The following is a 25,648-nucleotide window of genomic DNA, read 5'->3' on the forward strand; positions in this document are numbered from 1 at the left end:
CATAAAACCAAGCTATTGTATCGTGGAAGCATGGTTTCAAGAAGAATTCTTGCTTATTCTTTACCCCTACAAGCACAAGGTACGGGTATACAACCCGACAATAGGCATAAGAAAAGCATTAGCCAAATTGCTCGCACTAAATAGTCAGATGTACTAAGACAACAAAGAGAGTTCATGCTCTCTGAGCTTCAGGTTTTAGACAAAAGAAATATAATTTCAGGTGTTATAAGCAATCCTTTCAGTGCAAATACAGTTTGTCATTCCCATTCCAGGAATGGGGAAGAATTCACAATTAAACTTCCTTTTCCTATTTGCTGTATGTAAAGCCACTAAAATAATTTCAATTGTTTATTTTGTTTTTTTTACAAAAAATGGAATATTAGTTCATTCCACACATCAGGCACACCTGGTAAGCACCAGTGTATGCAATCAGAGTAGCTTGCAGGGTTTGCCAATTGCTGGGGGCTCAATGTCTCCCAAAATTTTCTATAGATGGAAGGGTGCCCATCTTTTCGATATTCTGAGAGCTGAGTAATATTGATGACAGATACCTTTGAACCCAATCGGGAAAGCACTTTATCCACCATGCGCATGGTAGGCAAGTCGGAACCACTCCCCCAGTAGCCCTCCAAAGTGATTGGTGTCATTTGATTATAGCAGTTTCCATCACTTCGCGATTCCCACTCTTGACTCCTGATTAATGGCAAAATGTTAGTAAATATAGGCCAAAATTTATTAAAAGATCCCCCAACTGAAGATGGAAAAAGTACAAAGACCTCAAGCAAGGGAAGCAGCTTCTTTTTTCACATTCTAGGAGCTTGCCAATCATTAATACGATGAGAAATTGAAACGAAATGTAGTAAATAATTGGGCTAAACATGCCATTGTACCAATAGGAGCACCATACTCTTGTAGATGCTGCCTTGCAGTTTGGTAACAAGAACTAGCCATGACAATTACATAAGGCCTCCATTTTTAACCTTAAAACTTTAAAAGGAAACATCGATCGAGACATCAAGTCAACTCCATCAAATTGAAGGGCACATATGATGGCCAACAATGATTTTCATGCAAGTAAAATCTAAGCAAGAAAAATTTGCTATCTCATTCAGTTTATTAATCCGTGGGTCCTATAAGCTTCAATATTTCCAAATCAGCTAGGATCTCAAACCCCAGCAAGTGCACTAGAGCATACTAAAGTTGATTCTTGACAAAGGAAATATTATGAACCTCTGTTGTCACATAACTCCATGCTAGGGCCAATAATTGTGGATACTAACAACAGTCCTATTAGTGACTCCATGATGCATTATTAGTCTTATAAATTCTTCATCTCTACCTCAAATGCCTCTATAGTACGATTTATCACAATTAAATAAGTTTGCAAACTTTAACCAGGTGAAAACAGTCCTATTAGTGACTCCATGTTGCATTACTAGTCTTATGATTCTTCATCTCTGCCTCAAATGCCTCTATAGTATGATTAGTGGCAATTGAATAAGTATGAAACTTTCAACAGGTGACTTATCCAAATGATGAGAAGTATAGAATAATTCAGGTCAGGGGTAAGACCCTCACCAGAAATGTGTTGGTGACATTGTAACAAAAAAGACACGTTTCTTCAGGGGAATGACATTAGATGCTACCCAGTCTGCCCAAGCTCCCATGGCCAACTCCATGCCTCCCACCCCATTGAGTTCCTCACAGGCTCCATTTTCCTCAGCACTCCATCTGCAAAAGTTGCAAGTATATTAGGAATTCAATACATCTTAAAAATATACTTATCTTTCCTAAACTAGAACTTGTCAGCGATTATACATACAACAGCTTAACTGGGCCTTGTCTCCACCACAAGTACGAGTTAAAAATTAGTATGTCTGCATGCTCCCACTGTGATGAATGCTTAAGTACTGAATCTGGACGGATTATTCGTTCAGCTAATCTGTGATTCACTGGGTCATCAGAATTAGATTCAACCAAAAGTGGAGCCCATAGAAATTCAACAGTGGCATTATATTCCTGCAAACGACACAAGAGTAGCACACAGCCATGATGTACTGAAATATCAGATTTCCAAGATCCATCACCAGCTTATAATGTTTCATAAATTTCTATTTAGTCTCTAGGCATGCCCTCACAAAGAATAATACATAGACAAACTTAAAGAAAAATTTAATCACCCTTATAAGATACGTGGATTTCTTATGCTTTATATTCAAACCTCTTAGAGGGTGTTTCCTGGCTTACCTCTGCTCTGAAAATGGTAAGCTCAGCGTTAGGAGTTATGGATCTCTTATTTGCAGGGATCACTGACTGTAATAAACACACCATTGATATCCATTGACCTCTATTCAGAGAATCCCCCACGAACATTAGCCTCTTCCCTCTCAACTTCTCCCACATTTCAGTTGCATTCCATCTAACACACCAGGGAATAGAGGACAAAAAACAAATCAATTTCAATTAGGAGAAAGTTCCTATCATCTATAGCCAAAATGTTAACCGGCAATTTCACTACTCAGAAAAATCAAATTAATCTTCACATGGCATCAGTTGCATTTGAATTGGTACAGATCACCCATTTCTCTTGAATTAGCTATACCTCCTCGTATTCAGATTTATCTACTAAGCTACTACCATTAAAGGCTAGAACCGGTAAATCTAGGACTTGGGTCTCGAACAACATCCTCAGACAGGACACAGCAAAAAACCAAGCAATCATCTGAACTATATAATTTGACATCTACCAAAACGGAAACAACAACAACAACAAAAAAGGACATTACCTCTTCAAATTGCAGTTATGAGGCTGCCATCTCCAATACTGGTACTGCAAATCAGACCTCCCATGCTTATGACATGCCAACTGGTCCGACATATACGGACAGTCGGACTCTTTGTAAAGTGGATACGATGTGTTATCAAACACCCACCTTCCAGAGAACACATCACAGCTCTCTTGGTTTACCCTGCTTCGCCGACCCGATTTTGCATCCGGGTCAACCCACTGGATTTTCTTCCCGCTGTAGTTCCTTGTAGTGTTGCAACTACTGAATCTATCCAAAACCTCTAAACACACACATAAATAACCAAATCCCAGTTATTCTAATATACCAAAATCTTGCAAAGACTTGAACTTTGTTGAAATTCAAAAAGATGAACTTTGACCAAGAAGAACTGTTTTAGAAAAAAAAAAAAGGGCAGTAGAGATTGAAGATGATAACCACACCTGAAGCTCCTTTTGGAAGATTTGGTTTTACATAAGTAAATGAAGTTTCTTGACTGTGAGGAGCATGATCCGGGCTTTCATGGATTTGTTGAATGCTGAATTCATTGTAGAGAATTGAACAAGCTATGAAAACCAGGAGAAGAACTGCAAGCAAAGGGATATGGGGTTTCTTTCTGCTCCATCTAGGCGTCACCGACATGGTGAATGGCAGAGCCCCAAGGATTTTGCAGAAAGCAAGAACCCTGAGCTTCCCAAATGGCTGCCTGCCACTTCTAAGGCATAACAAGTACTAACTGGATTTACCCACTTAATGTTAGGACATTGAGTTTGCCAATTAATAGTTGTAATATAAAAAGCCCATGCAGAGGTCATTAGTTCTTAACAAGCAGATTGTGCCAGCTGTAGTTAAGGCTGATTATCCAGCTGATTGCTGCTGTTCTTGATACTTTGATTGGTAATCGATGGGTGGTTTGGTGCATTCATGAGTATTCTATCATTGTTTCTCTTGGCTCTTCCATATTCACCTAAAACCTTGACCATAATTATTGGCAGTTATCAATTATATGAAAAGTTCATAATTTATTTGGGAATCATATAATCTTTTTAATTAATGTTATTTTAACACTAAATTCTTAATTTATGAATACAATATTAGTTTTATTTTTGGGTGATGTTAGTTTATGATGGTGCAAGGTTGTTAGCCTAATAAAATATTTGTACCTAATGGGAAATTTGGTAGACTTATTTCTTTATTTGCATTTGAACTTCTAACAAACAATTACATTTCTTTATCTAAATTTCTCTTTAAATAAAGATGTGATTACTAAAAAATGTGTATTCGACTACTTTTAGAACAAAAATCTTGTCCTTACTTGATGTCTCGATTGAAGTTTTTTTTATAATTTTATGATCATAAGTTTTTTAAATTTATCAGATTACGGTTTAACATTTACAGATTAAAATTTAAAATTTAAGATTTTAATATTTGAGATTTTAGTTGATAATATAAAATGTAAAAGGAGGATTTATATTGGGGCTTTTGGTGTGCTTGAGAAACCTATGTATCTAAGCTTCATTCGCAAATTTTTACAAAGAAAGGTAAAAAAGATCATCTTCTGTGGAAATGTTGTCAGCTCTAATTCAAATTCAATCCAACAGTTACAAAGCTTCTTAATTTTCTTTAACATTTCATTGGGGTGATGGGGGAAGGGAATTGTCAAAGTTGAAGAATGTAGGCATAGAGCAGCTCGTTCCACACATCAGGCACTCCAGGGAGGCACCAATGGATACAATCTGAATAGTTTTTGGGGTTCGATAACTGTTCTTCCGTTATTGTTTCCCAATGCTTCCTGTAAATCGATGGGTGACCTTCTTTCCTGTAATCTGATAGCTGTGTGATGTTCATCATGTGGACGTTCAACCCTCTTGTTTTCAACTCCCCAAGCACGCTATCGACTGCACGCATCATCCTTGGACTCGCTCCGTCTCCCACATATCCTTCCTTGCTAACCGGTTCTGTTTCGCTGTAACAATTTTCACCTTGGATTCCACCCCACCTGTCGGCCCTGAAAGTTTTTACATGACAGGTTGATGTGTTTGATCGTCAAATTTATTGTTAAATCTATGAGGAAGAGATTATATATATAGGAAAGTTTTATGGTATACCTTTGGTGAGTTGGTGACATGCTTATGAAGAACAACTGGGTCGTGTTCCTATTGACATGAACCTCCAACCATTGTGCCCATGTCTGTAGGGCCATCTCGTATACCCTTGGCAACATAACTGCTTTATAAATCCCATCTTCAGGGTTTTCGAAGGATCCCCACCTGATAATTAATATCAGAGCCGCATCGAATTAAAACTTGGTCGACACCAAATTAACCTGCTGGTTTTTGATTAATTATAGGTTGGAAAATGTACTTACAAGACCTTCATTTGGCGTCTTCTCCACCAAAGGTATGTATTGAAAATGAGAATGTCTGCATCTGTCCAATGCCTAGCATGCTTTTCAATCGCCTGGACTCTGACAATCCGGTTTGGTACTCGATGGTTCACTGGATCATCCGAGTTGGACTCCACCAGCAATGGAGACCAGTAGAATTCGATTGTTGCGTTATATTCCTTAATAACATGAATTAGTAAAATTTTAGCCATTGTAGCAAAGTTCACAATGCCAATGAGATTAAAAAGGAAAATGAAATCCTTTGTTGGCGTATATATAACTGCATTCTTTTGGAAATATTAGAGAGCACTCACAGTGGCCTTGAAAATGTTTATGGAGCCATTGTTATGCATGGATTTGAAGGCTGGAGGGATGGCTGAATCCACCAGGCAGACCATGGAAATCCATTGGTTTCTGTTGAGCGAGTCCCCGACGAAAACAAGTCTCTTATTCCTAAGCCTCTCCAGCAATGCTGTGGCATTGAACCTTATTAACATAAAACAAGGAAACATTCCACAAAGCTCAAAAACATTGCCAAATGCATTCTTAAAACCATCATCAGCCCTGTTTTTATATGGTTCTTATTATGGATATAAATATATGCGAACTGAAAGGAAAAACAAAAGAGAACAAAAGAAACCTAGGGAGGTCACACTGGTGAGGTTGCCATCTCCAGAACCGATAGTTAAGGTCCTTTCTCCCGAACTTCTCACAAGCTAACTGATCAGACATAAACGTGCATTCTCTCTCTTTGTATAGAGGGTAAGATTCATTGTCATATACCCATTTCCCTGAGAACAAATTGCACCTTGACGTCAAGCTGCCACCAGAAAGTGTAGTCCCAGACTCGAAGAGTTGTTCATTGGTTTGTCTCAGATAGATAGCAGCAACGACTAGAATGGCAATGAGAAGGGCAACAAGCGATTGGAAGCTGGTCCTGATATCCCATGCTGCAGAAACCATGGCCTGTTGCTTCTTCGCCATATTCTCCCCTCTCTCTGCCTTGTGCGTCTGACTCGGCTCCCCCATCTCTCCGTTTCCTCTTTTTGAAGTTAAATTTCCAGCGGTTGGTGGGAATCAATTTTCACAATTTAAACTTGGATTAGGAGAAGTGGAAGTGCAAATATCCGGTAGTTTGCTGAAAGCAACAGACAGGACTTGTAGCTGTTGGATGTTTCTTGCTATGTTTTACCAAAACATCCATACTTCCAAAAAAGTTCACTAGGTTATTCCTAAATGCTACTATCAGAAGACACCGTCCATGGACGTGCTGGTAATTTGAGAAAGAGCAACTTGGGATGCTAAGGGAGTAAAGACACAGATTTTTCCATTCTTGTGGCTCAAGCTGAGCTGTTATTCTTGTGCTAGTTAAATAAATTTATGCACTTTAGGCTAGGGTTGTTGGTACATCTCCCCCATCTCCCATCCGTAGCCTTGAAGTTAGCTCAAGAACTCCAAGCCCAGTCTTTGTCTCTCGCTGTCTCCAGGGATTTGATCCTTACTTTTACTTACCACATTTAACCAACATATCCAAACATGAATTGCTAGCGGTTTTGAGTAGGAAAGTAGAAGGAAAAGTACCGTGTGCTTCAACTCGGTTTGACCATTAATGCTCAAGGAGTTTATGAGTATAGAACTAAAATCCTCATTAAATAAATCAAAAGATGAAAGTATATCATGATTATGCTACCCTACAATTCTCTTGCGTATAGAATACCAGCATCCATCAGGTTTACAGACCTTCCTTTCTTCTGAAGATATATAGAGTGAGCTCATTTTCTTCAAAAGATTGCATTTCCTCTTTTAGCAAAACCAGGGAAAAGGGTATGGCACCGAGCATGCATTACTGCCATTGATAAATGGGAAACATCCTCGTGATCATTGACTCCCCCAACCCACATGGAGTTATGCCAGAGATAACTATGAAGATACATATACATGAACAGGGAAGTTAAAACAGTTGAATTTAGTATCAAATTGAAATGATCATCATCATGACCGGCAAAGTGGCTCCCACAGTTGTAATAATAATGTTATCGTTTCAATCTTAAAAGATAATTAGTATAAATCACGAAGGCATTTTCTGTTGACTAACAATAAAGGATTTCAACTACAAAACGATGATTTCCAATTGGCTAATGAGGTTATTTTTTAAGTGTCCCGAAAGCAACATCACTTTGTTGTCTCTATATATCTCATGTATAACTTATGGCCAGGTTTCCATTGGAGACCACTCGCTTCTAATTAATGTCGATATTGATATGAGCCTGACTTGCAACGCCGCAACAATGTATATATCACTGTGGGTCTATGACTAATCAAATTTAAGTTTATACTCTTCTTCCGAAAGAGTTAACGGAATATTTTTCGTACATATAATTAGTTAAAATCGAAATTTTTATCTTAATTTTCATATATATATATAAAGAGATAAAGCGTTTGGTAGTTATCACCTGGATCTATTTATAACTTTTCAAAGTCCTGTACTGATTTTCCACAATACTACATTTTGTACCTATCTCTTAAAAACCCTCGTTAGGGTATAAGCCGTGCTTGACCCGAATGGCAACAGATCGTCCATTGGAATAATAACCTCATACAAAATGTACCACCATTGACCAAATCTATTGCACATTCACATGTTTATAACAATCAAAACCAGTTCATACACATGGTGACTGATTTTTCCCAGCATTAAGGAGCCCTTGTCCGTGAAAGGCCGACTGCACCACCAGCACAAAAGAAAACCATGTTTGCAAAAACATAATTAGAATCAAATTGTTCTATTTTGTATGCATTCCTTTTGTTTGGATTTTACAGATGAAATTAATTAGTTCTGTTCAAAAAAAATTTGAATATTTAACTCATTATTTGATATATATTTTCTTACTTAGAAAAAAAAAATTCGAATACCCCTTCTCCAATTTTTTTTAAAAAAACAAGGTTCACCCTTTGAATCAGTCTATGGCTAATTCATATATGTTGTAATGTGTTAAGAATGTGAAGATGGAAATGGAAGCTAATGGTGGGGGTGGCGGCAGATATTGAATGAAAAAGTCTTTACAGAAGAAACGCATGAAGAGAGCAGCAGAGAGAGAGAGAGAGAGACAGAGAGAGAGAGAGAGAGAGAGAGGAGGGGAGGGGGGNGGGGGGGGGGGGGGGGGGGGGGGATGGGTGGCGTGAACGCATTCAAAAGTAGACAACAGTACACGGGGATTATTAAAAAGTATTCCTCTCCCATCCCACTTGCACCCCAACTTGCAAAGTCTCAAGCAGATGAGAGAGAGAGAGAGAGAAGAGAGTGCAAGTTGCATTTCTTTTAACAGATGGGGATAGAGAGAGATCAAAGAAAGAGAAAACAATTTGCAACTTGCACCCTATCTTTTCTTTTAACAGCTAGTTGCGTTATCATAGTCAAGTTGCATAGAGAGAGAGCGAGAGAGAGAGAAAGAGAGATGAGAGAGAGAGAGAGAGAGAAGGGGGGGGACGCTGTTGGATTCCCTTCACGTTATTCAGTATATTTTAATGCAACATGCTTCTGCCTCATGCAATACCCGAACAGGAAATTTCTAGGTTACTCGCAACCCCATTATAATATTTGTTCTTTTTCTTCCTTTTTACCTTCAACTTTTTCCCCTTTCATCCTTTTTGCCTTCAACTTTTTCCCCCCTCCCCTTCTCTTCCCCTTCCCAGCCACCACATTGTTTCAGATTTCTTTTGTTTGCTTCCTTGTTCAACGTCTTCTCCTGCCTGGGAAAAAAGGGCATGTTCAAGCTGATACGTGAGGCATCTTTCAGCAACTTTTAATAACTGAAAAGATAAAAAAATAAAATACCCCATAAAATCCATTTATCAGATCAGAGGACAGAATTTTACATTACCCCCCTCTGCCTAATGCAAAAACAAAGTGGGTTTTTTACCTACTGCAATGTATGTTCCGCACGAGTGCTAACCACACTTACCCTTTGGAAAAATTCATATTCTTGTCTGCCCATAAACTGCCAACGTGAGCCCCATCATTCTCTCTCCCTGTTTACTTCCACTGCAATTTGCAAAAAGATCTCATTTTTACCTCAAATCCCTGCTGTATTATTCCATCAGAAAAGAGCTAGCTTTCCTTCTGCTCCAAATTTCCGGTGAATCAAAAGCCTCTTAACACATCATGTGCATGCTACCATCTTCGTTCGATTTAGCAAAACACAAGCTCGTCGTGGTCCTGCTAGGTCCTTGGTCTTTTTCACCTAGACCCTTCCCTTTCAAATTCTAAAAATTCAACCCCTCCTTTTAGGCTGTCAGCCATCGCCAGACACTCCCATAACTCCAGGATGATGGAAATTCAAAGACCTTCCTTGGCATGGAAACTTAGTATTAAAAACACCCAATTATTCAAACCAACTCTGTCATTTCATTGGTCATTTCTTGCTGTCAAATGCAGCACCGTACCATCTTTTCACGTTAACCCAAAATTGCTCCGTCCATTACATTCATGATTAAATATTTAAAAACTCTATCTTGTTTTTTTATATTCTGTGCTTAAATTTAATAAGAATATATGCAAATTGGAGAGAACAGTCGGCAGTCATGACGACAGAAAATTGTGGAAGCTAATATATATTTTTTAACAATGAAGTGGTATGTGTATTTATTAATAGTATTTCACAGATATTAAAAGAAAGAAAGGAAAAAAGAACAAAAGATGCGGATCATCAGGTGAATCGATAAACATGACCTTGGCAGTGATGAGATGTTCCATCGGCAACCCAACATCGGATACTCACAAAAACGACGGCGTATCACCAAAGACATTTTCTTTTTACTAAAAACATGGAGGGAGAGAGAAAGTAATCTACCCTGAAGAAGAGTTTCACTCACGAAAATGGCTGCCTTTTCCTTGTTTGCTATTTGCGCCTGGCTAGATTCTCTGCGATCTGAGCCAGTGACTGCAGGTTGCACCGAACGATGGTGTCCACGAACACACACGTGTCATCTTTGGTGTTCCCCGGCGGTACGTCGACCACGTACGATTCCACCACCACCGTTCCGTTCCCGGCTGTCGAAGGATGGAGGGTCGTCACCGACCTGTAGTTGGCTAGTCGATGGTCTCCACCGACGACGCTGAAGCTGAGAACGTGACGCTCGTCGTCAAGGATCTCCAGCCGTTCGGTGCTCCTGCCCGCGGGGAGTCCCGAGATGACGTGGATTTCACGGAGGGTACCAACCTCACCATCCCCAACGATGACGTGACAGCTCTTGACGAAGTGCTTGTAAGCCTGGGGGTTATCGAAGCGGCGGACCACGGACCAAACAGTGGAGACGGGAGCAGCGATCTGCTGGACGACGGCTGAACAGCACTGGTTGGGGCCAACAGGGTGAGTGTGGTGACGAGCAACGGTGTCAGGGACGGGCGTGGTGCATGTCAAAGGATACCGCTTTTGGCAAAACATGGAGGAATTATCAGCGGTCGCTGTCGTCGTAGTGGTGGTGGAGTTAGTGTTGGGGGTGGTGTTGTTGATTCTGTGAAGCAAGAGCGATGACTTGGGAGGATTCACAGGCATTTTCCCTCTGCTGCCGTGATGGGTGTTTGATAGTATCAATTTAGTGAGCAAAGGGGGAAGGAACAGAGTGTGTATATATACGAGTGGAGAGGGAAGGAGAGATGGGGGTTAGTCGCTTTCCAACTGGGAAGAGGAGGGTTTTCCAGTGGGTGACGTTATGAACAGAGAGAGAGGGGAGGGAAGGAGGTGGGTGGGTTGGATTTTCTAAAGACCGAGAGGGGTTTATGAAAGTTCATGTGGAGGGTAATAAATTAGGGCCTAGTTGCTCCTCTTCAACTTACCAAATTCTCCCTATGTTCCATTCCTTTGAGATTACCAAGCTACCCCAGCACATCTCTTTTCTTCATTTTGATTTTTAACCTTTTCTTTTTATAAATTTGACTGTATTATATAAATTTTAAATGAAATACGATCGTAGAAATTAGATATAGTATAGTAGTAACGGTTAAAGATGACATTGGGAAGTAACAAAACTAACAAATTGACCAATTAGTTACTACTTCTAATTCACTTTGTCTTTGGCATTTCAGAATGAGCTAGGTGATCATTGGTTCCATTTTGGAATCACTGTACTCCTACTCCTACTTGATTAGACAAAAGAGAAGAAAGGTGAAAAAGTTAACACATTTCCCAGCCCAAGACAAAAGTGTCCAAGATAGGCTAAAAAATGGGAACTTGTCTCAAGCAACCATGACCATTTGCATGATACAAATTTGATAAGTGGTCCAATGGGCACCTAGCAACCAATAGAAATAAAAAAAAAAGAAAGAAAGAAAGAAGAAAGGGGTCCAAGAGATGGATAAAATGTAATTATTGAAAGAGATCCATGATGTTTGGTGTGGTCCAACTGAGATTGATAGTTGCAGTAAATGTTTCAAACTCATTTAACCCACCATCCATCTCTCGAGAAGTGAAGCAACAATAGAACAAAGAGAAAAAGCTACAGCAGAGAGAGCTGCTGGTTCTGGTTTTGCATTGCAACGTAGCAGAAAAAGGTCATCTGTGTCAATTCCCACAGTGCCAGGTTTCGTAAATGTCGAGGAAACGAGAGGGTCAAAAGCTAAAGTGATTTGAACACTAGATCAACTTGCCGGGAGAGTCGTAAGCCGAAGGATAAGATAAGCATTTAAACTGACTCAAGGCCGCAGACTGCCCGAAAAGAAAAAAACACCATTTAAAGAAACAAAAAATAAATACAAGCGGGAAAATTCTTCTCCTACTCTCAGCCTATTATATACGCAAAAGAAGAATTTCATATTATTTTTTTACAAATAAAACTTAAATTAAGCAAGTAGCAGGAAAAGAAGTAGGAAGCAGGCAGGCAAGCACCTGTGTTTACTGGTTCCATGCCCTTCCAAAGCAGCCGTGTTTGTTTTACCCTTCTTTTTCACTTTTGCATGCTTTAACGTGACTCTTTTGCTGTTTCTGTCTTGTCTTTAACCACTGCTCCAAGACAAAAAACTTGGACCCTTTGCTGGATATTAATCTTTGACATCAAACTTCTTTTTAATTATTTGGTGTAAACAAGAACAAGTTGGGGGTGGCTTTAGCACATGATCCTCAGGTAGTCAGGTACGAGTCATGTGGGAGTCTGGGTTGGGGCCCGGTCAGACCTTGGATCAATTGTTTTTTGTTCGGTATGATTGGCCGATTTCCACCTTTTTTGATTGATCCATTCGGATACTCATCCATGAACTCCCCATGTTGTAATCTTCCTTTTTTTCTTCTAAACCCTTTCTATCATCTAGATTGATTCTTCTTCCCATCCTCAACCATCTTGCCTTTCCACTTGACATTTAAAACAAAACTGACCATTTCAAGCCCTGTTCATGATAAGAAACTCTTTAATAAATGAGCTCCTTCATCCTTGCTTACTAGTGCATGGCTCCAGCCTCCTTCCCCATCATCATTCCCCAACCTTCCCTTTTGTTTTACTTCTTTTTGCAAGTCTTTACTTGGGCAGATAGATCCATTTAAGTCTTCCACATTAAAAATGTGGCAGATAAAGACAATAATTAAGTACATTTTGAGACTTTTTGTCATTGCATTTTTTGTGTCAGGGTTTCAAAATGAAAATTAAAGCAAATTCTCAAAAAAAAAAAACATATTTTTCTACCCTTTAGCAGAAGGAAAATGTTAATATATACTAGTAGAAATTAATTGCAAGAAACTAAAATCCTGCTCTCTCTTGGCCTTCTTAGATTGTTTATTGAATATAGCACCCAATACATTGCACCTAGAGCAAAGAGGAAAGGGTGCACTAGCTGGGTTCAGGAAAGTTATGAGAAAGTATTAAAAGAGTGAACATGCATGAGAACAAAAGAAGTGATAGACCAGTAGAGCTATGTGCATAGCTTACCTATCTTAGTTAGGCCCTGGAATTCTGTATTTACATGTTTGACTCTTTAAAGATCGAAACCCTGTATCTAGACGAATTTTCTCAAAATAACTAAGAAGTGAAAGAATTTCTTCGATGGGGTTTATAAATTATTAAGGAAGAATTAACTAATAGCTACAACAAACCCTTTGTTTAAGCAATAATCCCAAAATGTTAACTCGTAACCTATTTGTCACTCAATTAGTTTTTTAATCAACAATATATATTATTATAGTAACTAAAAACATTTGTCTTGATTTGTAAGCCATCAAATGATTTTTATAATTATTAACGATGGGTATATTTATCATCATTGATTCAATATTGCATATCGCTTCTTTACCCTAGAAATGTTAAAATGAATTAATCTATTAATTTTTTATATTAATAGAAAAATTATGTACTAATTGTTCAATTAAATATTAGTTATAATAATAAAAAAAGAAAGTAAAAATATTAAAAAAAAGGGATTAGTTTCAGTTAAAGCAGTTAAAACACGAGGAAATTTAGCGGGTAAGAAATTATCGAAAGTCAAGACAGATAGTCAAAGCTCCTCTCTCTCTCTCTCTATCTCTAAATTGTATCCCTACATCCATAGATTGCTTTCGACAGAGCAAGAGAGAGGGGGGCGGGACGCGAGAATCAGAGAAAGGGAAAATTAAAAGCAGAGAATTGCGATAATCGAGCTTGAGATTGGAGGGAAAGTAGAGAAATGGATCAGATTTTGAACAAGGTGGGATCCTATTGGCTGGGCCAGAAGGCCAACAAGGAGATCAATTCCGTCGGTGACGACATCAACGTACGTATGAATTTTCTTTCTCTTTCTCTCTCGATCTCGATCTTTGTCTTTTACCTTCCGGTTTACTCACTTCCTCTTCGGTTTTGACCCCGATCCGGTCAGTAATTTGGTGGGAATCGTTAATTTACCTAGGGTTTCTGGAGACAATGTTTCAACTTTGGTCCGTGTTGATTACTTTATATAATTATGTAATCCTAATGGTTAATTTGATTAAAACAAAGGGTTAATCTGCGTACTGGGCAAGTTATCATTTCTGACGCGGTATTTGTTTATTTAATTAGCAAAGATAGTTTTTTTCCCCCTTTTAAGGAAATTTTAAGCTTGGAATGATTAGAAATAAATTTGAGTCTTTTTCATTCCATTATGTGCCAAATTTCCTATCTTTGAATGATAATATCAACTCAATTTCTCGATTGTTGGGGAAGGAGTTTGTGATAGTCATTCGCCTGCTTTTATTTACAAAGGTGAATTGTTAACTGGTTTTTACACTGTATCTTTGCTGATTGTTAGAAAAAGCAAGTTTAGTGCTAGCCAAAGGTGATGGTTACCATTCGGAAGAAATTCAGTCTCATGAAATATTTAAAATGTTATTGTTCATTTAACAATTCTTAGGTCATGATGAGGAAGAATGATGTAGGCTCATTTCATGCTTTCCCCAAATACAGCAAAGCTGGTGTGTTCATGAAATATATGCTCATTTATTGACATTGCTGACCCTTTGAGTTCTGCATGTCGGTTGTTTTTGTTTATGAATTATTCATACTAACATCATTTTCCCCCCTTTTTAAACCAGTCATTGTCCACTAGTATTGAAGGAGGAGCCAAATGGTTGGTTAATAAAATCAAAGGTTTGTTCGTCTCTTGCTGCATCATATTGTTCTAGTTTCTCTGTTTTAGTTTTTTATGTGTGAAAGATAACTGTTTTTATGTGGTTCAGAATGATGATTTCCATTGCAGTTCATTTTTTGTGCTTTAAATAACTGATTTAGGATAACAAGGGTAAATTCTGGTAATTGACTTACATTCAAGGTTTGTATCTTGGAGGAAAATTGGGAATGAGTGAAGTGTAGACTTCAGAACAGAGAATCCAAATTTTGATGAGTTTATTGATCAGCTAAAGTACATAAACCAGTTAGAAAAAGATGCTATATATTTTTCTTAAATTAGTAGGTTTTGGAGCCCCAAGTGGCGACCTAAATTGTGGTAGTAATGCAAATTGTGATAATACTTGATGTAGAGAATGTCAATAGAGAGCTTCTACTGGTTTTCCATGGCCCAACTCTTATATCAATGGATCTTGATTGTCAAAAGTAAAAAGATTGGTTCTTATGATAACTTTAAACATTCACAGAAAGAATGCCATTCAGACATTCACATGAAGCTCTATTTCTGTCTGTGGGTTGGGGCTCTTTCATGTTATTAACTTTGGGATATAGAGCCTTTATCTTGACCCTTTATTTGATGGTATCAAGATATAAAGTAGAATGTATATGTTCTGTCCTAAAATTTGTCATTGATATTTGGCCATTTACAGGAAAAATGCAAAAGCCATTGCAAGAGCTGTTAAAAGAATATAACCTGCCTATAGGAATCTTCCCTCGTGATGCAACTAACTACGAATTCAATGAGGAGACAGGAAAGCTTACTGTTTTTATTCCAACAGTATGTGAAGTGGGATTCAAGGACTCATCTGTCCTGCGCTTCTTCACCACTGTGACTGCGTATCTGGAGAAAGGAAAGCTGGCTGATATAGAAGGTTTGAAGACAAAAGTGGTGATATGGGTCAAAGTAACCTCTATCACATCTGATGGATCAAAGCTGTATGTTACTGCTGGAATGAAGAAATCCCGGAATAGAGAGGCTTATGAGGTTTCTAGGGATGGTGTAAGTGTAGATAAGTTCTGAAGTGGTTTCTCATAGCCTTTGGACCTTTGAACTTTTGTTCCATTAATTTTTAAGATTCAAGTACAAAGACTGCTCGTCTCTCCTATGCTTGCCGCTTATTGTGGTAAAGCTTTACTCTGTTCTACGTGGAAGGTGACAATGCCATGTTTATATTAATTGTATGGAATTGGCGCACTCAGTTAAGGGGTTTGAACCTTGTGTATTGAGATCTTATAAATTGTATGGAAAGTGTTTTAGTGGTTCCCACAGGCACTCTGTTTTGATTAGTTGAGAGAGTGTTATGGCCCAAGCTCTGTTATCAAATCTGTCAGGACTTGTGCCAGAAAATCCTTCTGTCGTTTCAGGGAAAAGAATGGAATATGAATTCCTACGACCCCAAAGGCACAAAACAGATACTTTCTGTTCGTATATAGTATAATCTCAAAGTAAGGTGGGATATGGAATCGAGAAAACTTGTGTGGCAAAACATTTGCATTCGTTTATGTTCTGGAGTGGAGTTAAGGGCTAGCAGAGTTCATGGGGCAGAGGGCCAAACAGAACTCGGCAAAAACAATTCTGCACCAGCCGGGAATCGAACCCGGGTCTGTACCGTGGCAGGGTACTATTCTACCACTAGACCACTGGTGCTTTGTGGAGTGACTTTCTATATTTCTGCAAGCGGTCCGACATCGCAGAACACTGTCGACAGGTTGATTTAAGTTTAAGTTATTATTAATAATTGATTCAAATTTTTATATATATTTTAATAATCAAATTCGCGTTCCATACGAGAGGTTTCAGAAAATGGGCATGGTTTGAGGAGCAAGACACTTTCATGATAGATAAAGTTATCCCTGATATAATGCAACGAAATGTAACTGATTAGATGATAAAGTAGACTTTTTACGTGGCTATCAGAAACTCAAATTTCTCTTTAACTCCCTATAAACTCCAATTCTTGAAATATCAGAAACTGAAGGAGGCAGGAGGGCGAGTGTTTGAATATAGGGAGTAAAAGCATATCAAGTAACTTGATTGCTCAATCAATAATATTTACTTGATCTGAGTGAAGAAGAAATTGCAGACATAAGCTTATTGTGAATTTTCCATGTGACCCTAGCTGACAGATTTACCCGGATTCCAGGATTGGACATTCATATATTATCTCGATTGAGGCTAATTAAGCTGCAGCGATGTTAACACTCTGATCAAGGTTCTTCCTTTCTTGGCCAACTTAGTTGTAGCTGCTGTTTAGCTCTTGGAAAAAGGTCTTCGATGCTTCATAAGTGGACCAACAGATTGCAGCAGCAGGAGCATGGAAGAGCATCCTTGGGATCCATCCCCTCATAAGGCCCCGGTATCCATCCTTCTTCACGATTGTTCGGATAACATTCCCAATTGAACTGCTGGAAAATCTATCACAGCCACAGACTCCCTGTTTAACAAACCAAACCCATGGAGAAAACGAGGTAGAAAACACAAGATCCAGAAATATTTAAGGATCCAGAAATATTTAAGAACATCATCTAAATTGGTCAAATTTCAGTCTCGGGTGCTTTGTCATTTTTCTGTCCTGTTACTGTTGTAGAAATTCTCTTTTACTATAATTGGCATAAGGTGGGCCGACCTCTGCCTCTAATCTCTGTTTCAAGCTGCTAAATTTAGCGGTTTGTCTTTATCAAAAATCCGAATTTGAATGTTTTCTGAACTAAGAAAACAGACTGTTTACCTGACACTGCAACTGGGTTTTAACAACATCGAGCGGCGTTGTAACGGCAGCAGCCAGGGCCCCAGCAGCGGCACCAGCGGTGGCATGAACGACCAACCTCTCATCGTCGGTGCTATCAGGCGACACCTCCATCAGCCCTCGCTTCGCTGCTTCGTATGTGGCGAAGTGAACAGCAGTAAACGGCGCGTTCATAACGACAGTTGTCCTATATGAAGCGTAGAAGGCTCCAATCCCTTCCTCCATCAGAACCCTCCGCACGCAATCCGCTACGCCCTTGTACGGACTACTCTTCAGCTGCAGTCGCTGTTTCACCATATCCATAGGCGTGAACACCGCGTCGCTGGTGACAGTGGCCACCACGCCAGAAGCGGCATGAACCATCGAGTTGTTGGGATCGCCACGTGACAAAGATTGCTTAGACAGCTCGTAAACAGAAAAGTAAACTGCATGGGCGGGTCCTGCGCCAAGCCCCATGGCAGCTATACCACGGTAAAGCCCGGAAGGACCTTCGAGCTTCAAGATTGAGCCGAGGGCCTGGCGAACGCCTATGGGTTGAACCGAACATGAAGCACCAATAGCTTGCATGCGCGTCTTAAGGGTGTCGACAGGAAACATAGCCATGTGCTCGACAGTGCCCGCTATGGAGCCAGCGATCATGAATTGCCAAAAGTGGAGGCCGTCGTGGGTTGGCGGGTGGGAAGGTGAGATATCGGAGTGGAACTCGGGAGGAAGTGGCACGGGCCGGTATTGAGGGGAAGCGTCAGTGGCCATGGTGAAGATAACTGTGGCAAGCAAGAGTTGCTGCTCGGATCGAAATATATAATAAAAGTGGAGAAAGGTGGCTTTCGAGTTGTCGCTGTGCTCTGAATTATTTTCTTTTGAGATGATTTTATTTAGCTTTGATTTATCGAAATAACTCTCTTTTTAATTTTAAAAATCTTTAATTAAAAGAAAAGATTTTTAACAAAATTACTTTTTAATGAAAGTTTTTCATATTTAAAGTATTTAATTTCAAAAATTTATATACTAATAAAATATAAAAATAAAGATCAAGTTACATATTATGTTTAAATCATACTATATTCAATAGATTTATTACACGTTATGTGCATTAAAGATGTTACATACAAGTATGATTTTAAACAATTCTGAATAATATTTAAATTTATAAATTTCACTTATAACTTTAACCCATCAACTTTGAGATTTTGTGAATGTAAATTAATACACTTAAAAATATACATTAGTGTCATCTCTAAACTGGGTGAGCATAGTAGATGAATATTAAAGAGAAATTGATAAAATTAAAAAGAGTTTGATAGTGTAAAAGAAAAATCGAAAGTACAATAGATCGATATGGGAGAGAGAAATTGGGAGGTGAAATTGTAAAAAATGATTTAATTTGTCTGAAATAGTTTTAAGAGTATTTTTATTAAATTATGATAAAAATTAAATAAAAATAATTAATTTTATAGTAAGAGTTATTTTTGAAATGATTTTATGAGATTGATTATTTTTCATAATTTTCTTTATAATAAAAAAAATGAAAAAAGAGATCGCTTTCGAGTTTTCGGTATGCTCTGAATTACTTTCTTTTCTTTATTCGAAAAATCAAAATAATAAAAAAAGGTTTGAGGGGATTTTTAGGAGAAAAAGACTGAATTGCACGTAGCTATCAGAGAGGGGAGAGAATCGAATGAGAAGATATGGAGAAGGCTGCGAGCTTTCCTTTTTTACTTCTTTTCTCTTTCCATTTTTGGTTTGTAGTGAACACTCGTTTTAATGATTTCATTAAAAAAAAAATAATAAAACTACTAGCATTGGTTTATTATTAAAAATACACTTATTTTAAGTCCAAAAATAAGTTTAAGATTTATTTTTCACTCTCACTTAAAGTTTTTTTTTCATAATTTTATGTCTTGTAACTCTAACCGTCATATCCTAACAACAAATACGAACAATGTTAATGAAAAAGATTTATTAGACACGTGATAGTAAAATTATAGAATAAATACAAAACAGAATATCAAATGAACATAAATGAATTTTGTTCAATTTAAATGAAAATCGCCAGGATAAACTTTACGCTTGTTAATAGTAAAGTTCCATTTCATAATTGAAAGTTGTTTGATCATGTTTGTATGGTAGCGAAGAAAATTCAAACTCATCCTAGACAAAGAGTATATATGCTCACGACAAGCTAATTTGTTCCTGCGGCACTTCATCTTCATGACAAGACTTGCAGAACCTTGTTATCCTGACGTGTTATGTCATGGTTTTCCCTTTCTTTTTTTTTTATTTATATTCCCTTAATGTAGTTTTTGCAGTACAGTTCTGTGTATCCTTTTTAACCTTCTTTGATGGCCAAAAGAAAGAAACAGGTTTTAGGATGAAGTAAAAGGCCTTGAAAGTGAAATTCGTCATTTTTAGAGAGGAAGCAAATCAAAAAGCTCCAGGACTAGCTCAGACAACACAAGGTAGAGAAGCCGTGTGCTATCCACAAGCCTGCTAAACATTCTGTGGCTGCATGCAGCAGTGGCACAATAACTTGGCTCAATGAATTTCCGATCACTGTCAGGATTTTGAACTTTTGATTATCCTGAGCCTAGCAAATAATAATATCTCAGTTGAGGATATGATCGCTTAACTTCATGTGGCTACGGACGCGTGGTGTCCACAAGCCCCCTTCCATCAACAGCAGTAAAACTCGACATCTCATGGCCAAAGTTGTGCGAAAAAAACTTTAGTGAGTGAAAGTGAGCTGCAGTGTCTTCATTTGTAGCAAAAGGGACCCCCTATCCCTCTCGTATCCAAGACTAATAGGTGACAAGCTAAAGTCAAATTCGTCCTCCTCTGCTTTGTTGTGATGGGTAGATTCTTTGCGTGACTGATAATATAACAGTTCCTCTGCAAGCGATAAGAAAAGCCCATTTCTCCTTCACTATGATGGTGCCTTTTTGCCTGTGTTTAGTCCTTTATGAGTTGAATAAGAGTTCCTCTAGAGTTTGGGCCAGTCCTGAGCCCGTTGAATGAAGCCGTGAAACAAAAATCTGTCAGTTCAGGCCATGGTCCGGACCAAAAAACCGCAAAGGGTCGTCTCTGAGCTGGATGCCAATGGACAGAGAGGTGACAGAAAACCTGGAAGGGTTGCCTGAACGCTGCATTGCTGCATACTTAAAGATAGAACAACTGTTTTAACTTTTTAGAGAATCCTGTTAAAGGAGGTCTCCTTGCTCAAAACTGAATTCCATTTGCACTCTTAACATGGAAAAATGTGGCCACCATTTTCATGGAGTGATGAGAGGTGTACATGCCAGAGTAGGAACAAAAGTATGAACAGAATCAGGAAGAAAATTTCTAACCTAAAGATGGAGAAGCTAATTATGAGTTACATATGATGTGATAGAAAAAATCCTTAGATTGGGATTGAGAGAAATCAATGGTGGTTTATGTCAACTCTAGAAGAAGCTGCACCTGGATAGAAAGACTAGCAAGAAAGGTGGGGGCAAATTGAATTTTCTTTTGATTAATCAAAGCACGGATAAGGGAAGAAAAGTTAAACAATTGGATAATCTCAACCTCTCTAGACGATTTGGGTCAATGATCAACTCGTCTAAATTTGCCCAAATAACAAGAATTTTTAGCCGAAAGAACTTGGAAATTTCTTACAAAGGGAAATTTCTCTGCAAAGAAAGATAGGAGCCACTTTTTCTGGAGCATAGAAAAAACGAGATTATTTGTCTTGCTAAACACAAGATAAACACTGCTCAAATCTCCACTCTTTTAGGCTTAGGCTAGCTTCTACTCGCCCAAACATCGTACAGATACTTGATTCATGAGATAAAGTTGTCCGAACAAAGAGCGAGTATAGTTACATGTAAGACTCGAGCAACTGGGAAAAGTTTAGGTCACATGGGGGCAGCTATTCGATGACGCTCAGATTGCAATGTGGACAGAATTTGCTGGCTAAGATTCCACAAAAGCTAGAGGATTGGATAGAACACGAGGTCGCCACACGCCTGCCTGCGTGTTTCAAGCAGGATCGTCCACCTAATATGCTATCCTACGGTCGAAAACGAACCCCATCCGCTCTGGACTCTTGTAACAGTCCTACCTACCAGCGCTATTCTCTATATATGCCCTGACACCCAGCCTTCTTCAGCCATCTTGTCTTCATTTCTTCTCCATTTAGATTGTTTCAATTTCAGTTGCTGTAATCCTCTCAGAACCAAAGCAATGTTTTTGAGATCAGTTTCATCTATCTCAGTCCAAACCAAGCATGGGGATAATCTAATCAGTTCCCTTAGGGGCTCCCCTGCATTATCATCTTCTAGTTTCGGTTCTGCCTTTCCTTCTTCCTCTGCTCTGGGTTTTCCGCAGAGAAAACCTGGAAGGGCTTTTGGGGTTTCTGCCTCCTTAGAAACCAACAATTTCGCACTTACAGGGGTAGTGTTTCAGCCATTTGAAGAGGTCAAGAAGAAGGAACTTGATATTCCAGTCGCTCCTCAGGTTTCGCTTGCTCGCCAGAAATATACAGATGAGTGTGAAGCCGCGATCAATGAGCAAATCAAGTGAGTGGTGGTTCTCGTTTTCCTTTCTATCCCTTTTGTTTATGATCTGTCGTCAAGCTTCTCATTTTTTTCCCTTCAGATTCAGTTCTTAAATTACTGTGGTTGTTTTGTCACAGTGTGGAATACAACGTGTCCTATGTGTACCACTCTTTGTATGCCTACTTCGACAGAGACAACATTGCTCTCAAGGGCTTAGCCAAGTAAGAACACAGAAAACAACACCCTCTCCATATATTTCTTCCTTAGTCATATGACATGATAAATATTTGATCTTGTTGCAATCAGATTTTTCAAGGAATCTAGTGAAGAAGAAAGAGAGCATGCGGAGAAGCTGATGGAATATCAGGTTTTCTTTAAATCTCTTTGTTCTTTCTGTTTTATACTGGACTGGGAGGGAGTAGCTGATACAATTATTGTTGACACTGTGTTATTAGAACATACGGGGAGGAAGGGTAAAACTACACTCTATCCTGATGCCCCCTTCAGAGTTTGAACACGCAGAGAAGGGAGATGCATTATATGGTGAGTTAGTGTCTTTTTAACCAATAACCACCACATCTGTCTTTAGCTCTCAAAACCATGCTAATGGCTTCATGCTTGACAATCTTTTCTTTTTTCACAGATATGCCTCATAATTTTTCTGCTGTGTATCAGTTAGAGTTTGTTTAATATTGTTTGTGTCCAACTGGTTTCAATTAATTTTTTGCTGTAATTCTTTTTGGACTTCAGCTATGGAATTAGCACTGTCCTTGGAGAAGTTGACAAACGAGAAGCTTTTGAGCCTGCACAATGTAATGCTTCTTGACCTTATGTTCAATTAAAATCCTGAAAGCAAAGTACTAAGAGCAGCTTTACCTGGTTTGAAACTTCAAAGCCATGGGGCGTAGATCAGGATGTTTGATTCTGCAATTTGATCTAGATTGTTCTGAATTCTCATTTTTTGTACTCTATTGATGAATAACAGGTAGCAGAGCGAAACCATGATGCTCAGATGTCAGAATTCATTGAAAGAGAGTTTTTATCTGAGCAGGTGAGCTCAAGTAACAGCTTGTTCCAACCGAGAAGGCACTGTTCTAATGAAATCATGCCTGACTAACTAAATTTTTGTAGGTTGAAGCCATTAAGAAGATATCTGAATATGTTGCTCAGTTAAGGATGGTTGGAAAAGGCCACGGTACGCACTCAAAGCTAGAGTCAAACTCTCAGCACAATCTTTTCTTTCAGTTTGCTACATCGTTTGCATTCAATTCATAAAACCATTGAAAAAACGTTTCAGTTACTTCTGTGCTATCCTCTTGTGTTATTTTCTAAGCACTGAGGGCAATTGCTTGGTCTGGCTTGCAGGAGTGTGGCACTTTGATCAAATGCTCCTCCACGAGGGTGATGCTGCATAATGAAGATCTTTCATCCTTTGCGACTTAAAATCAGTGATGTTCTACTACATGAACCAGATTTTTTTGGAGAAGAATAAACTGTTGTGTGGAATATTTGTTTGAAGTTCTAAGATATTAGTAACCCCTTAGCTTTGTTATGTTAGAGAGAACCAGAGAACTTTCCTTTTACCCCCAAAATTAAGGGAGCTTTGTTTGTGTTCCTCAATAGCTGGAGGAACAATGTCTGATTGATGCATCAATGGCTCCTCTCACCAGTGTGTCTATGGATTGTGATTAGGATCATTCCCTAGTGAAATTGTATCATTAAATAACAGATGTATTTGATTAAGTTGCTTATGAAGCACGGTATATTCTCTGCTCCTTCTATCATTTACATTTGATTAAGGAAAGATGGAAACCACACAAAATTTGTTCCAACAATGAAAAATTGAAGCAACACCTGTTGTCTAGATTCTAGAATTGGCTGCTATCGTTTACATCTCAATCAGATAAGCTTTTAGTCCAATTTTCCCTTCCCCATGGGAGGAAAACTCTCAAAAGCTTTAAAGCTCAATGAAGACTAGTCCATTAAAGTTCATCTAAACCTGAAGGTTTACAGACAGACATGATCTATCTTGGCTTGAAACAGAATCTGAAATAAGAAGGCCTTCTGCTTCTTCTGGTTTTATGGCCATTTGATGGGAAAGAAGAATGAATCATCTTCCACATCACTTGTATATCTTCATATTCACCACAAGACTCCATGTCCTTGTAAAGAGTTAGCAGCACCTGCCTATTCTCTACCATGATTGCCGTAAGCTTTGGTTAGAACAACAGATATTTGCGTATAAATCCAACATGCGTGCATGTGCGCACACACATAAATCAGGCTTAGCTGCTTAGACAGAGCGAAAGGAGAGTTACCTTTGGCCTTTGGCCTGAGACGTGAAGTGAACTTCAGAAGCATACATTTGGTTGGAAAGAGAACAGAATGCTTAAAACGAAGCCATCCCCTCCACCTCTCCATCTTCAAGCCTTGGCCTAGCTCCTCAGCTTCTCCTCTTTGTTTCCTCTATTACATATATATATATATAAATGTCTGTTTTCCATTCCTAAACTTCCCGTTAGCCATTTAACTAATGCTCGCAAGCAAAACAACGAAATGAATACGACATGACAGAAAACAACAATTGTCAAGACGGAACAGCCTTAGTTTACTTAAAATTGGATTTCACTAATAATGTTGCACCCTTAGTATCAAATGTAATGAAATCTAAGTCCTACCAACTTTGAATTGTTAACTGCATTATAAGAGGAAAGGAATTACTGAATTTGAATCTTTTACCTTTCGCAGGGATATGTTTGACAACTGAGAGATAGAAGGGGATGCTTAGTACCAAATAATGGGGGGCCAAGGAACATATTAACATAATAATAGTAAATTTTACGAATTATAAATTAAATCATATTATAATTCTGTCAAATTACGATTACGATACTGTCAATTTGACGTTTCATTCATTGTTGTACTCTTTTGTTAACAAAACAATTGCAGTGATAAGTTTCGATTCATCTATGGAAGAGAGAAAAAAAAAATGTAATTATTGGGAAGAAACCGACGGTGAGTAGGAAAGTTCATTTGGACTTTGCAGTTCCCATGTATCCTTCCTACCAAAGATTCTCATTGCTATTAATTTGTAGGAAAGAGCAGGTGGGGCCATGGTCGAACGGTTGGTTGGATTTTCTTTCAATGCCTTTGTGTTTGTGTCGACACCTCTCACTTCACCACCCTCACACTCCCAATTTAGAGATATTTTAGGCTAAGCCGAAATGGAGAGATAACCAAAAGGTATTAAATTAAACAAAAACTAATGTCAAATGACGAGTTTCACTAAGCTTTAGTTTAAGCAAAGCAAAGAAGATTAGTTAGAAGAAGCTTGGTGTCATTGGATCCTCTTGGCATCACTTTTCTCTTTTCTGCTTGCTTAATCTGCTTGGCACCACCTGTGAGAAGAAGAATGAAGCATGTGCTTTGGAAAGCATTTCTGGTAGTGTAGTCTCTTTAACTGCCATCCATGACAACTTACCAACTCTCTGTCTATTCTATCCCAACTCTGTTCCTTCAACTCTCTGTTTATTCTATCCTAACTCTGTTCCTTCCAGTGTTTTCTGTTTCTATTTTTTCCTT

At 38.5% G+C, this 25,648-nt stretch overlaps 6 protein-coding genes and 1 non-coding gene across 7 annotated transcripts; 2 read left to right on the forward strand and 5 right to left on the reverse strand.

The window, feature by feature from the left end:
- LOC18597462 (protein trichome birefringence-like 35) lies at positions 152–3,586 on the reverse strand. The gene is made up of 6 exons (XM_007026524.2): positions 3,230–3,586; positions 2,787–3,069; positions 2,248–2,419; positions 1,823–2,019; positions 1,579–1,731; positions 152–693 (listed from the first exon to the last, which is right to left on the reverse strand). The coding sequence occupies exons 1-6, from the start codon at positions 3,426–3,428 to the stop codon at positions 363–365; spliced, it is 1,335 nt and encodes a 444-aa protein (XP_007026586.2). The 5' UTR covers positions 3,429–3,586; the 3' UTR covers positions 152–362.
- Positions 4,329–6,336, reverse strand: LOC18597463 (protein trichome birefringence-like 34). Its single transcript, XM_007026526.2, has 5 exons — positions 5,813–6,336; positions 5,487–5,658; positions 5,155–5,351; positions 4,895–5,056; positions 4,329–4,794 (listed from the first exon to the last, which is right to left on the reverse strand). The coding sequence occupies exons 1-5, from the start codon at positions 6,199–6,201 to the stop codon at positions 4,446–4,448; spliced, it is 1,269 nt and encodes a 422-aa protein (XP_007026588.2). The 5' UTR covers positions 6,202–6,336; the 3' UTR covers positions 4,329–4,445.
- LOC18597464 (abscisic acid receptor PYL4) lies at positions 9,755–10,959 on the reverse strand. The gene has a single exon (XM_007026527.2). The coding sequence runs from the start codon at positions 10,725–10,727 to the stop codon at positions 10,071–10,073; it is 657 nt and encodes a 218-aa protein (XP_007026589.1). The 5' UTR covers positions 10,728–10,959; the 3' UTR covers positions 9,755–10,070.
- On the forward strand, positions 13,600–16,074 carry LOC18597465 (uncharacterized protein At5g01610). The gene is made up of 3 exons (XM_007026528.2): positions 13,600–13,903; positions 14,697–14,751; positions 15,438–16,074. Exons 1-3 carry the CDS (start codon positions 13,817–13,819, stop codon positions 15,806–15,808), a joined length of 513 nt encoding a protein of 170 aa, XP_007026590.2. The 5' UTR covers positions 13,600–13,816; the 3' UTR covers positions 15,809–16,074.
- Positions 16,365–16,435, reverse strand: TRNAG-GCC. The gene has a single exon. It is a non-coding gene; the product is annotated as a tRNA-Gly (tRNA).
- Positions 16,762–18,352, reverse strand: LOC18597466 (mitoferrin). Its single transcript, XM_007026529.2, has 2 exons — positions 17,517–18,352; positions 16,762–17,222 (listed from the first exon to the last, which is right to left on the reverse strand). The coding sequence occupies exons 1-2, from the start codon at positions 18,285–18,287 to the stop codon at positions 17,022–17,024; spliced, it is 972 nt and encodes a 323-aa protein (XP_007026591.2). The 5' UTR covers positions 18,288–18,352; the 3' UTR covers positions 16,762–17,021.
- On the forward strand, positions 21,658–23,829 carry LOC18597467 (ferritin-3, chloroplastic). The gene is made up of 8 exons (XM_007026531.2): positions 21,658–22,087; positions 22,204–22,287; positions 22,373–22,433; positions 22,522–22,609; positions 22,817–22,878; positions 23,052–23,117; positions 23,198–23,261; positions 23,432–23,829. Exons 1-8 carry the CDS (start codon positions 21,753–21,755, stop codon positions 23,479–23,481), a joined length of 810 nt encoding a protein of 269 aa, XP_007026593.2. The 5' UTR covers positions 21,658–21,752; the 3' UTR covers positions 23,482–23,829.

Source organism: Theobroma cacao, chromosome 5 (genome assembly GCF_000208745.1).
Source record: "Theobroma cacao cultivar B97-61/B2 chromosome 5, Criollo_cocoa_genome_V2, whole genome shotgun sequence".
Lineage (NCBI taxonomy): Eukaryota > Viridiplantae > Streptophyta > Magnoliopsida > Malvales > Malvaceae > Theobroma > Theobroma cacao.

Coding starts and splice junctions, on each gene's coding strand:
- LOC18597462 (XM_007026524.2), bottom strand. CDS start 3,428: ATGTCGGTGACGCCTAGATGGAGCAGAAAGAAACCCCATATCCCTTTG. Junction 3,070..3,229: donor TCTTCCAAAAGGAGCTTCAG/GTGTGGTTATCA, acceptor GTGTGTGTTTAG/AGGTTTTGGATAGATTCAGT. Junction 694..1,578: donor ATGTCACCAACACATTTCTG/GTGAGGGTCTTA, acceptor GCCATTAATCAG/GAGTCAAGAGTGGGAATCGC.
- LOC18597463 (XM_007026526.2), bottom strand. CDS start 6,201: ATGGGGGAGCCGAGTCAGACGCACAAGGCAGAGAGAGGGGAGAATATG. Junction 5,659..5,812: donor CACCAGTGTGACCTCCCTAG/GTTTCTTTTGTT, acceptor TATGTTAATAAG/GTTCAATGCCACAGCATTGC. Junction 4,795..4,894: donor ATGTCACCAACTCACCAAAG/GTATACCATAAA, acceptor AAAAACTTTCAG/GGCCGACAGGTGGGGTGGAA.
- LOC18597464 (XM_007026527.2), bottom strand. CDS start 10,727: ATGCCTGTGAATCCTCCCAAGTCATCGCTCTTGCTTCACAGAATCAAC.
- LOC18597465 (XM_007026528.2), top strand. CDS start 13,817: ATGGATCAGATTTTGAACAAGGTGGGATCCTATTGGCTGGGCCAGAAG. Junction 13,904..14,696: donor CCGTCGGTGACGACATCAAC/GTACGTATGAAT, acceptor TTTTTAAACCAG/TCATTGTCCACTAGTATTGA. Junction 14,752..15,437: donor GTTGGTTAATAAAATCAAAG/GTTTGTTCGTCT, acceptor GGCCATTTACAG/GAAAAATGCAAAAGCCATTG.
- LOC18597466 (XM_007026529.2), bottom strand. CDS start 18,287: ATGGCCACTGACGCTTCCCCTCAATACCGGCCCGTGCCACTTCCTCCC. Junction 17,223..17,516: donor AAACCCAGTTGCAGTGTCAG/GTAAACAGTCTG, acceptor TTTGTTAAACAG/GGAGTCTGTGGCTGTGATAG.
- LOC18597467 (XM_007026531.2), top strand. CDS start 21,753: ATGTTTTTGAGATCAGTTTCATCTATCTCAGTCCAAACCAAGCATGGG. Junction 22,434..22,521: donor AGAAGCTGATGGAATATCAG/GTTTTCTTTAAA, acceptor CTGTGTTATTAG/AACATACGGGGAGGAAGGGT. Junction 23,118..23,197: donor GAGAGTTTTTATCTGAGCAG/GTGAGCTCAAGT, acceptor AAATTTTTGTAG/GTTGAAGCCATTAAGAAGAT.